General features: G+C 47.4%; 1 protein-coding gene across 5 annotated transcripts in view; it reads right to left on the bottom strand.

The window, feature by feature from the left end:
* The window catches only part of agrn (agrin), a 481,438-nt gene extending 465,588 nt beyond the window's left edge, over positions 1-15,850 (bottom strand). For 3 of the 5 annotated variants that reach the window (XM_033048563.1, XM_033048565.1, XM_033048564.1), the window contains exon 1: positions 15,349-15,850. In XM_033048563.1, the coding sequence (XP_032904454.1) occupies positions 15,349-15,546 (198 nt within the window). In that variant the 5' untranslated portion in view covers positions 15,547-15,850. The remainder of the gene's footprint in view (positions 1-15,348) is intronic. The other 2 variants (XM_033048567.1, XM_033048566.1) reach the window with 1 other exon arrangement.
* Between the last annotated feature and the right edge of the window lie 646 nt (positions 15,851-16,496).

Raw genomic sequence — 16,496 nt, 5'->3', positions numbered from 1 at the left:
CGATGTACCCCCAAACTAAACTAAACTCCCTCAAACCTCCCCTAAAACATCGAGTGCCATTAGGTGAACATTTCAAACAGTGGAAGAGAATGCAACATGCAGTAACTAAAAATAAAGTCGGAACCCATTTCAGTAGCATCTTTCACAAATCATAAGACTTCTTAAAACCCCCCACACAGCAACTGAAGCAACTTTGAAGTACAGCCACTGTTATGTTGTGGTAAACAAATTTCACCCGTTAAGACTCCGCAGGGACCTTTTTGCATTCCCTTGAAGGATAAGTGACCAGAAAATCTATTTTCCCGACTCGGTTTGTGGGATACGATTAACATGAATATCTCCACAACGCTCCTTCAGAATAATGGAATGGAATCTTCTACAACACACAAGAGGACTGAGTGAACCTCAGTTTAATGGTTCATCTGAAGGATACCACTTACTCAGCACCGTACTGGCAGCTGTTCAGATGTTTTCCAGCTCTGGTGTGGGATCGGAACCCATAAGCTTCTTCCCAAGCTTCCTTCACACCCAAGTATGGGAAAATGATTAGTGTCCCACCACTGAGCAGCATAGTGCTCGTGACCACATTGAGGTCCTGGTCCTAGCACTGAAGTCCAGACAAATCCTCAAACCATCAGCACTCAATGATGAGTTCTGTAGGAAGGAACTGCAGAGCTATGGCTCTGTGTGTGATCAAATTTGCACTGGGGGGGGGGGGGGGGGGGGGGGGAGAGAAGAAATGTTCTGACTGTCTACCCTATCTATGTGTCTCATCATTTCTACTTCTATCAACTGTCCCCTCAAGCTCCAATGCTCCAGACAAAACAATTCAAGTTAGTCTGAAGAAGGTTCTCAACCCAAAATGTCACCCATTCCTTCTCTCCAGAGATGCTGCCTCACCAGCTGAGATACTCAAGCATTTTGTGTCTACCAAGGAACTGCAGGTGGTAGTTTGAACAGAAGATAGACACAGAAAGCTTACGCCAGCTTTTTGTGTAGCATCCAATGATGGTCGGCTCCACAGTTCTACACAGACTTGATTTTAAAAAAAACAAAGAATAAGCATGTTCTGCCCTTTGTTGTCAATACTTAGTAGACTACCAGAAAGTCATACTTCCTTAGAGGATGCTAGATACAAGGAGAGGTTGGATAACATATAGTCACAACACGAGGTAAATTCAGCAGGTCAGGCAGCATCTCTGGAGAAAAGGAATAGGTGACGTTTTGAGTTGAGAACCTTCTTCAGACTAACTTGAATTGTTTTCTCTGGAGCATTGGAGGTTCAGGGGACAGTTGATAGAAGTAGAAATGATGAGACATATAGAAATGGTAGACAGTCAGAAGGGTCTCAACCTGAAACCTCTCCCATTCCTTCTCTCCAGAGATGCTGTCTGACCCGCTGAGTTACTCCAGCCCATCCCCATTTGCAGTAGTCCCACCTGGCTGTGCTTGGCCCACATCCCTCTAAACCTTTCCTATCCATGTACCCATCTAAATGTGTTTTAAATGTTGTTATAGTTCCTGCCTCAACTACCTCCTCTGGCTGCTCGTTCCATACGGCCACCATCCGCTCTGTTCCGTACACCCATCACCCTCGGCCTTCAAGTACGTTAGTTCCCATTGAGAAAGGGCAACAATGATTTGCAAGACCGATCTAGTGATGACAGCTTGCAACCCAGGATGATTGATTAGACTTGAATAGTCCATTCTCTGGAGCTTTTTTTTAATTCTTGGGTCTCATACGGCAGAATGAAGGGGGAGCTTGTACTACGACTGAAGTTGACATCAGGAGTCGCAGAAGAAGGGGTTGGTATCGGTATATTATTGATCATGAGCCATGATCAGTCACTGAAAGTAAGCATGCGGGTAGTGAAGAAAGCTAATGGCATGTTGCCCTTCATTGCAAGAGGATTTGAGTTTAGGAGCAAGGAGGTCTGACTGCAACTGTGCAGGCCCCTGGTGAGACTGCACCTGGAATATTGTGTGCAATTTTGATCTCCTAATGTAAGGAAGGACATTCCTGCTATTGAGGGAGTGCAGCGTAGGTTCACTAGGTTAATTCCTGGGATGGCAGGACTGATATACGATGAAAGAATGGGTCGACTGGGCTTGTATTTGCTGGAATTTAGAAGGATGAGAGGGTATCTTATAGAAACATATAAAATTCTTAAGGGATTGGACAGGCTAGATGCAGGAAACATTTTCCCGATGTTGGGGGAGTCCTGAACCAGGGGTCACAGTTTAAGAATAAAGGGTAGGCCATTTAAGACTAAGAATAAGAAAAACCTTTTCAGCCAAAGTTGTGAATCTGCGGAATTCTCTGCCACAGAAAGCAGTGGAGGTAAATTCACTGGATGTTTTCAAGTGAGAGTTAGATTTAGCTCTTACTAAGGGAATCAAGGGATATGAGGAAAAAGCCGGAACGGGGTACTGATTTTGGATGATTAGCCATGATCATAATGGGCCGAACAGCCTACTCCTGCACCTACTTGTATAGTTTCTATTGTCATGAGGTGCAGTGAAGGGCGTTTGTTTATAAGCTGTGCAATCAGATCAAACTAAACACGAGCGAGCGCAATCAAGCCTACACAAATAGTGCAACGAGAAAAGTACCAGAGCGCAGGATATAATTTTACAGCATTACACAGGAGCAGTTCCAGAGAGCAAGTCCAATGACCGCAATGAGGCAGGTTTAAATGAATGGGACAACACCCTAGCTTATAGGAGCACCGTTCAGCAGTCGGATAACAGAGGGGAAGGTGGTGTTTCTGAATCAAGTATTACATGCTTTAAACCTTTTACATCTTCCGCCCGATGAGAGAGGGGACAAGGGAATGGTTGGAGTGTGATTCGTCCTTGATTATGTTGGCTGCTTAGCCATGTCAGTGTGATTTGTAGATGGAGACAATGGTGGGGAATCTGGCCCGTGTGATCGACAGGGCCACATCCACAACTCTCTGCAATATCTTGCCGTCTTGGGCAGAGCTGCTCCCAAATCAAGTCGTGAAACAACTCGACGATGTCTGTAAGCAGTCAGCAAGAGACATGCTGAGCTTACTTTGTGTAGGAAGGAACTGCAGATGCTGGCTTACGCTAGATTACAATAGATACAATATGCTGGAGTAACTCAGCGGTAGTATCTCTGGAGAGAAGGAATGGGTGACGATTTAGGTCAAATCTGAAGAAGGGTCTCGACCCTAAACGTCACCCGTTCCTTCTCTCCATAGATGCTGCCTGTCTCACTGAATTACTCCAGCATTTTATGTCTATGTTGAACTTCCTTAGTCTCCAAAGGAAGTAGAGACGCCAGTGTGTGTGTTTTTTTTGGCCATTTAGGACTTAAATGTTTCTTCACTCAGGAGGTTGTGAACCTTTGGAACTTTCTACCCTGGAGGTTCAGTCAAAACAGGGATCAATGGATTACCAGATATGGAGGGAATCAATGGATATGGAGAGAGTGCAAGAAAATAGTGTGGAGGTAGAAGGTTGGCCCTAGATTTTAATGGCTGGAATAGTCAACTCCCACTCCTAATTCTTACGTTCTTATCCGAGTCAGAACCTTTAGGCCAGGGGTCGGCAACCTTGTTCTGCAAAGGGGCCGGGACGCATGTCTGTGAGCAGATGGCGAGCCACATCTATCACGTGTACACATGGATGGCAGGCATCAAATCACGTGTTCGCAGAAGGTAAGACAAAAATGCTGGAGAAACTCAGCGGGTGAGGCAGCCTCATGCAATCCTTGCATGTCTCACCGCTTGAGTTTCTCCAGCATTTTTGTCTACCTTTGATTTTTCCAGCATCTGCAGTTCTTTCTTAAACGTGTTCGCAGAAGGATGCACGGCCGTGCCAGCGGCTTTGAGCAGGATGCGGTGCAGCCAGAGCTCGGCCGCGCTCGGGGCGGGCGCTTGGCGGGGCGGATGAATACGGGACCCAAAATCCGCCTTCGGCCCGGGGGCCGTAGGTTGCCGACCCCTGCTTTAGGCGGATGGCACCTTTCCTACACAGCTGTAAAAATGTATTAAGTTATTAGAATCAAGAGTGTTGTGCATCAGGAGTGCAATAAAATTATTCTTGCTGCAACTTCACAGGCATTTTAATGCAAAAAGTAAATATACAATGAGCAATAAATAAATTGGGCCATAATAGTGGAAGCAAAAGTACATAGTGCAACCAAAACAAAGTCCATGGTAGATGGTTGCCGAGGTAAGAAAGGGTTTCGGCCCGAAACGTTGCCTATCTCCTTCGCTACATAGATGCTGCTGCACCCGCTGAGTTTCTCCAGTATGCTCTCTCCCGTATACCGGGAGAGGTTAGATAAGAGTATTTGGCAACATGCCGAATCTCATCAGTCTTCTAGGGAAGTAGAGGTACTTATGAGCACTCTTTGTGACTACATCGGTATACTGAGCCCAGGAGCTCTCAGAGATATGCATGCCTGGGAACTTGAAGCTATTGACTCCTCCATCACTGCCCTGTCAATGTAGACAGGTTCACAAATCCTCATATTTCTCTACCCGAGGCCAACAATCAGTTGCTTGGTCTGGCTGACGCTGAGAGCAGGGTAGGTATCTGGTACCATTCAGATTATCAATAATAGGCTTGGTGCAATTAACGTTTACATCTGACGAAACATTAAAGTACACTCTTCACTTCACCATGAACTGACCCCCCCCCCCCCCCACACCACAAGTAGCCATGGAAGGACATGTTCGATATTTGGGGAATAGGACATTCCCCTCCAATTCCTGCACCTGGGCAATTCAGGTGGCGCACCTCCATCCACCGCATGGACCGTACCCTGGCATCTGGGAAAGGGAGAGGAGGGGGCGTCTGCCTCATGGTCAACTCTGCGTGGTGTTCCGACGTGGCAGTCCTGTCCAACTCATGCTCTCCACACCTCGAACATCTGGCGGTGAAGTGCCGTCCCTTCTACCTCCCGAGAGAATTCACCTCCGTTATCCTGACCGCGGTCTACATCCCACCCCAGGCAGACGTCCGTCTGGCACTGGAGGAGCTGCAGGCCGTGGTCAACAAACACCAGACGTCTTACCCCGAGGCATTTACCACCATTGCTGGGGACTTCAATAAGGCGAACCTCAAGAAATCACTCCCCAACTTCCACCAACATGTCTCCTGCTGCACCAGAGGACCAAACACCCTCGACCACTGCTACACCACCATCAAGAATGCCTATCGTTCTATCCCTCGCCCTCACTTCGGTAAATCCGACCATACCGCGGTGCTGCTTCTTCCTGCCTACAAGCAGCAATTAAAGAGCGCACCCCCAGAAGTGAGGACAGCACAGAGCTGGTCGGGGGGGGCAGAAGAACAACTCCAGGACTGTTTGGAGTCTGTAGACTGGGCAATGTTCAAGGACTCGGCAACGGACTTGAACGAATACGCCACAGTCGTTACAGACTTCATAAAGAAATGTGTGGAGGACTGCATCCCTACAAAAACCTTCCGAGTGTTTCCCAATCAGAAACCTTGGATGAACTTTGAGATCCGCACTCTCCTGAAGTCCAGACACAGGGCATTCACCTCCGATGATACAGTGGCCTACATGAAGACCAGATACGACCTTGGTAAGGCCATCAGAAAGGCCAAAAGGGACTTCTGCTCCAAACTGGAGGACGAGACAGATGTTCGGCAGCTGTGGCAGGGTCTGAATGCAATCACCTCCTACAAGGCAAAACCAGGAGGCAGCTCGAATGCCGGTGTAACATCACTCCCTGACGAGCTCAATGCATTTTACGCACGCTTTGACAGGGAGAATACTGATGTGCCTTCCCGATCCCCCATTCGCTGCGATGGCATTTCAGTCTCAGTCACAGAGGCCGATGTCAGGAAATCCTTCAGAGGGGTGAACCCCCGAAAAGCACCTGGTCCTGATGGTATACCCGGCCGTGTTCTAAAAACCTGTGCGGACCAACTGGCGGGAGTTTTTACGGACATTTTCAATCTCTCACTTCTGAGGTCTGAGGTCCCCACCTGCTTTAAAAGGGCATCAATTATACCGGTGCCCAAGAAGAGTAAGGTGACATGCCTCAATGACTATCGACCAGTGGCACTAACGGCGGTGGTGATGAAGTGCTTTGAGAGGTTGATCATGGAGCAAATCAACTCCTACATCGACAAAAACCTGGACCCACTGCAGTTCGCGTACCGCCACAACAGATCAACGGTGGATGCGATCTCGCTGGCCCTCCACTCCGCACTGGACCACTTGGACAACAAAAACTCATATGTCAGGCTGTTATTCATTGATTACAGCTCGGCATTTAACACAATCATCCCCTCCAAACTGGTTACCAAACTCGCAGAACTGGGTCTCTGCGCATCCCTCTGCAACTGGATCCTCGACTTCCTTGTCCACAGACCACAGTCTGTTCGTATTGGTGGAAATGTGTCAGCCTCAATAACAATCAGCACGGGAGCACCTCAAGGCTGCGTGCTCAGCCCCCTGCTGTACTCACTCTATACCCATGACTGCGTAGCGAACCACAGTGCGAACTCCATCATCAAGTTCGCTGACGACACCACTATTGTGGGGCGTATCACTGATGGGGATGAGTCAGAGTACAGAAGAGAGATCGAGCAACTGTCCATATGGTGCCAGTGCAATAACCTGGCCCTCAACACCAGCAAAACCAAGGAACTGATTGTGGACTTTGGAAGGAGTAGGAGGGGGACCCACAGCCCCATTTATATCAACGGGTCGATGGTTGAAAGGGTCAAGAGCTTCAAATTCCTGGGCGTGCACATCTCTGAAGATCTTTCCTGGTCCGAGAACACTAATGCAATCATCAAAAAAGCACATCAGCGCCTCTACTTCCTGAGAAGATTACGGAGAGTCGGATTGTCAAGGAAGACTCTCTCTAACTTCTACAGGTGCACAGTCGAGAGCATGCTGACCGGTTGCATCGTGGCTTGGTTCGGCAATTTGAGCGCCCTGGAAAGGAAAAGACTACAAAAAGTAGTAAACACTGCCCAGTCCATCATCGGCTCTGACCTTCCTTCCATCGAGGGGATCTATCGCAGTCGCTGCCTCAAAAAGGCTGGCAGTATCATGAAAGACCCACACCATCCGGGCCACACACTCATCTCCCTGCTACCTTCAGGTAGAAGGTACAGGAGCCTGAAGACTGCAACAACCAGGTTCAGGAATAGTTACTTCCCCTCAGCCATCAGGCTATTAAACCTGGCTCGGACAAAACTCTGATTATTACCAACCACTTTCTGTTATTTGCACTATCAGTTTATTTATTCATGTGTGTATATATTTATATCATGGTATATGGACACATTTATCTGTTTTGTAGTAAATGCCTACTATTTTCTGTGTGCTTAAGCAAAGCAAGAATTTCATTGTCCTATACAGGGACACATGACAATAAACTAACTTGAACTTGAACTTGAACTTGCTGCCTGACAGCAACAGAGACTCGGGTTCGATCCTGACTACGGGTGCTGTCTGTACACAGTTTGTATCTTCTCCCTGTGACCTGCGTGGGTTTCCTCCCACACTCCAAAGACGTGGAGGTTTGCAGGTGAATTGGCTTCTGTAAATTGTCCTTGGTGTACAGTGACCATGGGTCAGTGCGGATTTGGTGAGCCGAAGGGCCTGTTTCCACGCTGTATCACTAAACTAAACAGCCTGATCCAAAAGCAGATTAATTGGTCATGTTTCTCATGCGGACCATGGGATCTTGCTGTGCACAAACTGGCTGCTGTACATCAAGGCCACTGCGTTATTTGTGAAACATTTTGGGACATCTGGGGAAGACGATAACAGGCCACATGAAAGTGAATCGGTCTTCAGCCCTCACAGTTCCCATCGCAGATCTCTCAAGAATTCGCCCACAGCAAGGTTAAGATCACACTGCTGAGGTTGACTTTAACTGCAGCTCATAAAGAGCTGTCCCATGGGGTGTTTGTTCCCATCCTCTCACTGAAACCCAAGCCAGCTCTGGAAATCAGGCTGCTTTACAAGTATTCAGGAGGGAGTTTGCACTTGGGTATGGCTCTGTGCGCAAGATCACATTACATTTAATGTCACGTTACTCTGAACGTCTCGGTCCGCAGATAGCTGGGTGGTCACATTTCCACTGGTGTTGGAATCAGCATTGTAAGAACAGCTTCTTCCCCGTGGTTATCGGACTCTTGGTCAGACATATCTCCCATATGCAATAGACAATAGGTATAGGAGTAGGCCATTCAGCCATTTGAGCCAGCATCGCCACTCAATGTGATCATGCCAGAGATTAATTTTAGCGATCTTCCAATCTACCTCACTGTTGCACCAGTACTTTGTTTTAATTGCACTTTCTTTTCTCTAGCTCTAACATTCTTATTTTCTCTTTTTGCACAATTGGATGTATTCACCTATGGTATGATTTGCCTGGATAACATGCAAAACATGTAAAGTATTTCACTCTATCTCAATACACTTAGCTGTAATAAACTAATACCGATCCATGTATCTGTGCTGATGCTTTTCTAAGATCGTTATTGAATCTGGTTCTTCAGCTTCCCCGGACAGCTTGTTCCCAGTACACGCCACCATTTGAGTGAAGAATTTTCCCAAGGTCCATCTTGGATTTTTCCTCCCACACCTGGAGCCTATCGCTTAGTCCTCTACCCTGGGAGTGTTCATTTTATCCATGCCCCTCATGTCATCCTAGTGCTGCATCAATGCGCCAGAGACACAGGTTCAATCCTGACCTCAGGTACTGTCTGCGTAGAGTTTGCATGCTTTCCCCGTGACCGCCTGATTTTTCTCCAGATGCTACGGTTTCCTCCTACATTCCAAAGACGTGTGGGTTTTTTTTTTAGGTTAATTGGCCTCTGCATATTGCGTCTAGTGCGTAGGGGGTGGATACAGAAAGTGGGATAACATAGAACTTGTGTGAACGGGTCAAGTCAATTTTATTTCTATAGCACATTTAAAAACAACTCTCATTGATCAAAGTGCTTTACATTAGTGCAGGTACTAACTTGCTACATTTTTAGTATGGACACAATGGGCCGAAGGGCCTGTTTCCATGCTACATCTTTCAATCCAAGGTATAGGGAAACTCAGAACATCTTTTCCCGGAACAATGCCTGGATTAGGAGGTATTAGCTATAGGGCGAGGTTGGACAGACTTGGAGTGTTTTCTCTGGAATGATGGAGGTGATGGGAGATTTGATAATAGCAGCTAAAATAATGAGAGGTATAGATATGGCAGACAGTCAGAACGTTTTCGCCAGGATGGAAAAATCAATACACCCTAGTTGGAAAAGGTGGTGAAACAAAACCCACCACTCAGCTGTTATCTGGGTTTGTGAGCGTGAGTAATAGGGAAGAGGTTGGATAGGCTGGGGCTTTGGAGCCTGAGGGGTGACATTATTGAGGTCACAAGTTCATGAAGGGCATGGATAAATTGAATGGCTAGAATCTTATTCCTAGGGTGGAGGATACTAAAAGAGTTGAATGGAGAGTTTAAGAGGGACCACTTTTTCCACTAAGAGGGTAATCCCAATCCAGAATGAATGGTCACAGGAAGCTATGGAAGAGGACACAATTAGAACGTTTAAGAGATGTTTGGACAGATACATGTTTAAAAAGGGTTTAGCTAAATGTGTAATGGTTGGGTTCTGACAGCAGTCAAAGAACAGGACAGTGGTACAGCGGTAGAATTGTTGTCTTGCAGCACCAGAGATACGGGTTCGATCCTGACTATGGGTGCTGTCTGTGTGGAGTTTGTACGTTCTCCCCGTGGCCTGCGTGGGATTTCTCTCGATGATCCGGTTTCTCCCACATTGCAAAGACGTGCAGATTTATAGGTTAAATTGCTTCTGTAAATTGTTCCAGTGTGCAGGATAGAGCTAGTATACGGGTGATTGTTGGTCAGCGTGGACACTTGGTGGGCCGAAGGGCCCGTTTCCATGCAGCATCTCTAAACTAAACTAAAACATTTACAACGTGTCTTTATGAACATCTGAATCACTAGCACATTGAAGGCTATGAACCAATTTCTAGTACATGGAACAATCTGGATGGGGACTGAATGGCCAGCATAGAAGCGATGGGCCGAAGAGGCTGTTTCTGTGCTCTATCAGTCTATGGGACTATGATGATCACTCTTAGCAATGATCCGTCAGCAATCAGTGCAATCTAGTTGGAAATGGTCGTGAAAAATCACCAATCAGACATTATCTGGGCTTGTGGGCTTGAGTTGTTAAACCCCCCCCCCCCCATTCTAACTACCCCTCCCAGCAGCCAGGGTAGTTAGAACATAGACCAGGAACAGGCCCTTCAGCCCACAATATCTGTGCCGAACATGATGCCATTAAACTAATCTCATCAGCCTGCACATGATCCAGGCCCTTCTATTCCCTGCCTATCCACGTGCATTTACAAGTTAAAAACAATTAAATAAACCTGGTCTCTGAAGCCACAGGATTGATGTCCCTTGGCTGAGGGGACCTCCCATCTTTACCACTGCGGGCCGATTTACTCCGGTATGCCTCTATTTCCTTAGAAGATTGAGAAGATTTGACATGTCGACAAATACTCTATCATACTGCTGCAGACGTGTGCTGACGAGGATAATGACTGGTTGCACAGAGGTTTGGTTCAGTAACTCAAACACCCTGACATGATGGAGACTGCAGAGAGGGACAGGCGCTGTCCAGTCCACCACAATCCTGGCTGGTGGGAAGAAGCTATTCTTGAACCTGATGATCATGGCTTTCAGGCACTTGCAGCTTCTTTGCGATGGTAGTAGTGAAAATAGAGCTTGGCCGGGTGGTCTCGAAAAGTCGCAATGTATCAAAATATTTAAATGATGGCCAAAATCTCACGACAGCTATCTAAAGAAGTCCAAGGAATTGTCTCGACCCGAAACCGCACCTATCCATGCCCTCCAGAGATGCTGCCTGAGTTACTCCAGCACTTTGTGCCCGTTTGGATAGCATACACACTCTGACAACACTCACACACACGGCACCCTCTCCGCCCACCCAATAAGCCTTTTACAAAGATACACGCACCTACACTCTCCTATTCCCCAGCCTACCAGGACGTTTGATACGCCCAATACCACACAGAAGTATTCCCCAGAGACCAACACACCTTTCAGATGAACGCAGGCTATCACATTACGTTCGTCCCTGAGCATTAAATGCCGGTAAATTGGATCAAAATCAGCATTCCTTACAACAGTGTTAGCAAATATTAATAAATTCCACCATATATTTGACCACTGCCTCAGCAAGGTCACCAGCATAATCAAGGTCTCACCCCGATCACTCTCTTCTCCCCTCCCCCACCAGGCAAGAGGTACAGAAGTGTGAAGACGCACACTTCCTGGTTCAGAGACAGTTTCTTCTCAGCTGTCATGAGGCAAGTAAACCATCCTACCACAACCAGAGTGTGGTTCGGGCCTCCCATCTATCTCATTGGAGACCCTCGGACTATCTTTAATCAGATTTAACCTTGCATTAAACGTTTTCCCTTTGTCCTGCCTCTGTACACTGCGGATGGCTTGATTGTAATCATGATAGTCTTTCCACTGACTGGATAGCACGCAACAGAAAAAAGCTTTTCACTGTACAGATGCTCCCCGATTTATGACGCTTCGACTTACGATATCTCGACTCTACGATGGTGCAAACGTTGGGCAGCAGCAACAAGCCGCACGTCGTGTCTGGTCACGTGATCACGCTGTATTAAATGCGTTTTCAACTTACAATATTTTTGATTTACGATGGGTTTATCGGGACGTAACCCCATCATAGGTCGAGGAGCAGCTGTACTTGTGACAATAAACTAAACTAGAGCTTCATCAAGAGTGGACGAGGCACAAAGCTGAGCCCAGCAGTTTATTTTTCTTCAGTGCAGTCCTGCGTTCAAAACTGTGGCCATGTTGAATTATCTCAATTCAGCTCAGCCACCTGGGCAGCTACTGTAATTGATGCAGTAAAGCTGAGAGTGGGTGCACGGGGATTAAACAAAAAGTAAAAATCAGGTGCGATATCACACCCAATCAGTACGTCCACAGAGATAAGCCGAGTCAGGTGTGTAAGAGCGGGCTGTGTTAGCTCAGTGTAGCTGGTCTTCTCACAGATGCAGTGGAGACTCATAGAGAACAGAGGAAAGATCTCGATCCAAAACGTCACCCATTCCTTCTCTCCAGAGATGCTGCCTGTCCCATCAGGTTACTCCAGCATCTTGAGTCTATCTTCTGGTGCAGCACAGGAGTAGGCCCTTCGGCCCACCCTGCCTGTGCTGACCATGAGATGTTAATCTGTATCACTCTTTTCACAGCCTGTTCATGTGGGTCATGGAATGGTTGGGGAAGGGACCATCCTATCTAGCGGAGAAAGTGAGGAGCGGAGTGCACTGGGCGGAGAGGAATTGGTCACCAAGGGAAGTTCCCACCGAGTCTTATCTGATCAGTTGCTTAAATTACCTAAACTCAGTTCAATTCAGTCTGAAGAAAGGTCTCGACCCGAAACGTCACCTATTCCTTTTCTCCATAGATGCTGTCAGACCCGCTGAGTTACTCCAGCCTTTTGTGTCCATCTTTCAGTTATTCACAGACCAGCCAAAACAAAAAACTGGGTAGGAAGGAACTGCAAATGCTGGTTTACACCCGAAGATAGACACAAGATGCTGGAGTGAAGGGCCTGTCCCACTTTCCCGAGCAGCTCACGAATTCTCCCGAGTTTTCCCCTTGATTCAAACTCGGAGCATGTTCGTAACAGGTCCGTAGGAGTCCATAGATATATCGTAGCGGCTCGTTATGCCAGCCATAGGTACTCGGGGCATCAGGTAAGTCGGGACTTTTTTCCAGCATGACAAAAAATGTCCATGAGTAAATAGTCGGGAGGAGGAAAAATTGCAACATTTAATGCCCTGCCACGTCACTCCAGCATTTTATGTCAAGACCAAAGTTCAGAGTGGTTGGTGAATAGGTATAGCCACACTATCAATAAATGTCACTGCTTGTAAAGTCTACAAACTCACTGTCCAGTTCCAAAGGAAAACTCAGGCTCCCTCAGTTGGAAGCCAGAACTCAAGGTAAATCAGATACGACTCTCACAAAGTTATTACCTTCCAAAGTGATGTCTTAATATTTTTTTAGTGTGCAAAGAAACATATTGTGTTTATTATAGCACCTCTCAACATCTTAAAGATTCTAACATGCAGCAAAGTGCTAGAAGTGTAGTCACTGCTGTAATGTAGGATACACAGTAGCTAACTTGTGCACAGCAATGTTTATAGGAACCAGGGCATCTATTGGTGATACAAGAAAACAGACACAAAGTGCTGGAGTAACTCAGCGGGTCAGGCGGCCTCTCTGGAGCAAAGGAATAGGTGACGTTTCGAGTCAAGACCCTTATTCAGTCTGATGGAGGGTCTCAACCCAAAGTGTCACCTATTACTCTCCTCCAGAGATGTTGCCTGATCCATCGAGCTACTCCAGCATTTTGTGGCTATAATCAGTCTGAAGAAGGGTTCCACCCAATACCTTCACCTGTCCATGTTCTCGTGAGATGCTGCCCGACCCTCGCGGCTCTATTCCAACAGTCAATTTATTGTAAACCACCATCTGCAGCTCCTTGTTTCTGAATCTATTGGTGATGTTGTTTCGATTTAACAAGAGAACAAAGATCACCTTTCTTCAAAGTCGTGCCCTGGGATGTTTTAGTGAGATTGGACATTGCAAGACACCCTCAACATTTCTTTGGACAAGTGCCCACAAGTTGGCACAGTGTTCAAAACCAAGAGAGGAATAGATAGAAACATAGAAAATAGATGCAGGAGTAGGCCATTCGGCCCTTCGAGCTAATTTGATCATTAAAATCAGTATCCCCTTCCTGCTTTGTCGCCATATCCCATTGATTCCGTTAGCCCCAAGAGCTATATCTAACTCTCTGGTGAATACATCCAGTAAATTGGCCTCCACTGCCTTCTGTGGCAGAGAATTCCACATATTCACAACTCTCTGGGTGAAAATAGATCAGGTAGATGCACAGTCTCTTGCCCAGAGTAGGGGATTTCCAGGATCAGAGGGCATAGGTTTAAGATGTGGGGGAGAAAGGAATCTGAGGGGTAACCTTTTCCAGACAAAGGGTGGTGGGTGTATGAAACGAGCTGCCAGAGGATGTGGTTGAGACAGGGTCTATCGCGACGTTTAAGCAACAGTTAGACAGGCACATGGATAGTGTAGGAAGGAACTGCAGATGCTGGTTTAAACCGAAGATAGACACAAAAATCTTCAGTTTAAAGAAGGGTCTCGACCCATTCCTTCTCTCCAGAGATGCTGCGTGTCCCGCTGAGTTACTCCAGCATTTGTGTGCCTATCTTAGATACATGGATAGGACAGATTTGTAGGGATATGGGCCAAACAGAGGCAGGTGAGACTAGTGTACCTGGGACATGTTGGTCGGTGAGGACAAGTTGGGCCGAAGGGCCTGTATCCGCACTGTATCACTCTGTGACTCAAAGTTTGAAAAGAACCCTCAAACCTATGGCTCATTTCCTTGCCGACCCACTGTGGCGTGGAACAAATCCCAAAGGAATGTTGTAGTCGGGCACACTCGCAGGAATAAAACTGCACAAACTGGTTGTGGCGATCCCAGTGCAGGAATCGCTGGAGTTATTTTGTTTGCCCTCCAGCGATTACATTGGGAGATGGTTGTGTGTGTGTGTGTGTGTGTGTGTGAGAGGTTCCATAGCCCGCAGCCATGTTAATCACAGCACGCTCCTGCCGCTACTCTCCGCTTGTGGGAGGAATAGTTTTGCCCATTGTCACGTTGCTCAAGGTGCAATCCACCACAGCCGCCAACCTCTCTCTCTCTCTCTCTCTCAAACAAAACTTTCGCAAACTCCAACAAAGCTTTACAGAGACAAGACGCACATAAACCCGGGCGGGAATGCGATCCTTGTGCTTGCAACAAAACCAAACTCAGCATCTCAAAAATCTGCAATTGTGTAAAACTCCAGCACTTTGTGTCTATCTTCACAGTAAAACTACACTCGCTCCCCACACAAACACTGATTGAATACCTCCCTCGGTCCAAATGTTACCTGCATTTGCAGCACTGTGTATTATCAAGCTCTGGGGAACAATACAGACAGTACTGAAATTTCTATGCAACCGGGTTAAGGCAATGTTAATAGATTAAGTTATAGAAAGATTGAGGGCTCCATTCTCCCACCACTCCAATGCTCGGGATAGTTGAATCAGTAAACTTATAAACAGGTTAAGTTACAGAAGGGTTAACGCTGCTTTTCTCCCCACCCCAGCGCTCGGGGGTAGTCGGGCCAGTAACTTTGAACCGGCTTCTCCTTACCTTGCAAGAATAGGTGTTGTGCACAGGATCCACGTTCATGATCTCCTCCACCGTCCCGGTCAGGACCACGTTCGCCTCCTCCTCCCGGCTCTGCAGCTTCTTCTCGGGGCACAGGCTGCAGCAGGCATGGGCAGCCAGGAGAAGCACAAGCAGTAGATGAATGGGGCAAGTCCGCCTCTCGGTGCCCGCTCGCTTCATACTCAACTGGGCAATAGAGGCTCGCACTTAAATCTTCTTAAAAGTACGACAGGGTTTGTTTTTTTCTTTGTGTGTGTTTGTTTGTTTATTCCTCTGCTTAACAAAAAAAGGACTCGTTCAAATCAAATGTGTTGGCCTTCTAGGCTAATATTGGTCGGCAGGTGTACTCAAGGCATTTCATTCCCTGCCAGAGTGTGGGATGGAGAGGCGGGCGACAGCGAGAACTGCCTCTGTGTGTAACATCAGGCGGAGGTTGAGGCGGAATGAACGAACCAAGATAAGTCCCCCTCCCTCGCTCTCTCTGTGGCTGGGATTTGCATAATCAGATGGCAGTGATCAGCTTCTCCCTCCCTCCCTCCCTCTCTCCCATTTACATCGACCGTGTTCGAACCAAACGCCACCCCCCGGAAATGCAGCTAAAACACTCCGGCGTTAATCGATAACCGCACCAAAGATCTTATAGCGAAGCTATAGGATCTTTGAACCGCACGGTGACGTGATACCGCTGCTCCACAAGGATGGTGGGTGTAGTGTGGGGGTGAAGAGAGAGGGTTGGTGGTTGTGTAGAGAGGGGGAGGTGAGAGAGAGGTTGAAGAGAGGGGGTGGTAAAGAGAGAGAGGGGGAAGGGGGGGAGAGAAAAAGGGGGGGGAGAGAGAAAAAGGGGGGGGGGGAGAGAAACAGGAGGGGGAGAGAAAAAGGGAGGGGGAGAGAAAAAGGGGGGAGGGAGAGAAAAAGGGGGGGGAGAAAAAAAGGGGGGAGGGAGAGAAAAAGGGGGGGGAGAAAAAAAGGGGGGGGTGAGAAAAAAAGGGGGGAGAGAAAAGGGGGGGGAGAGAAAAAGGAGGGGGGGGAAAGGGGGGGGAGAGAAAAAGGGGGGGGGAGAGAAAAAGGGGGGGAGAAAAAAAGGGGGGGGGAGAAAGAGAAAAAGGGGGGAGAGGGAGAGAAAAGGGGGT

This window comes from Amblyraja radiata, chromosome 31 (genome assembly GCF_010909765.2).
Source record: "Amblyraja radiata isolate CabotCenter1 chromosome 31, sAmbRad1.1.pri, whole genome shotgun sequence".
Classification (NCBI taxonomy): domain Eukaryota; kingdom Metazoa; phylum Chordata; class Chondrichthyes; order Rajiformes; family Rajidae; genus Amblyraja; species Amblyraja radiata.
Note: the sequence above shows the minus strand (reverse complement) of the source record. Positions and strands in the feature narration are given on the sequence as shown.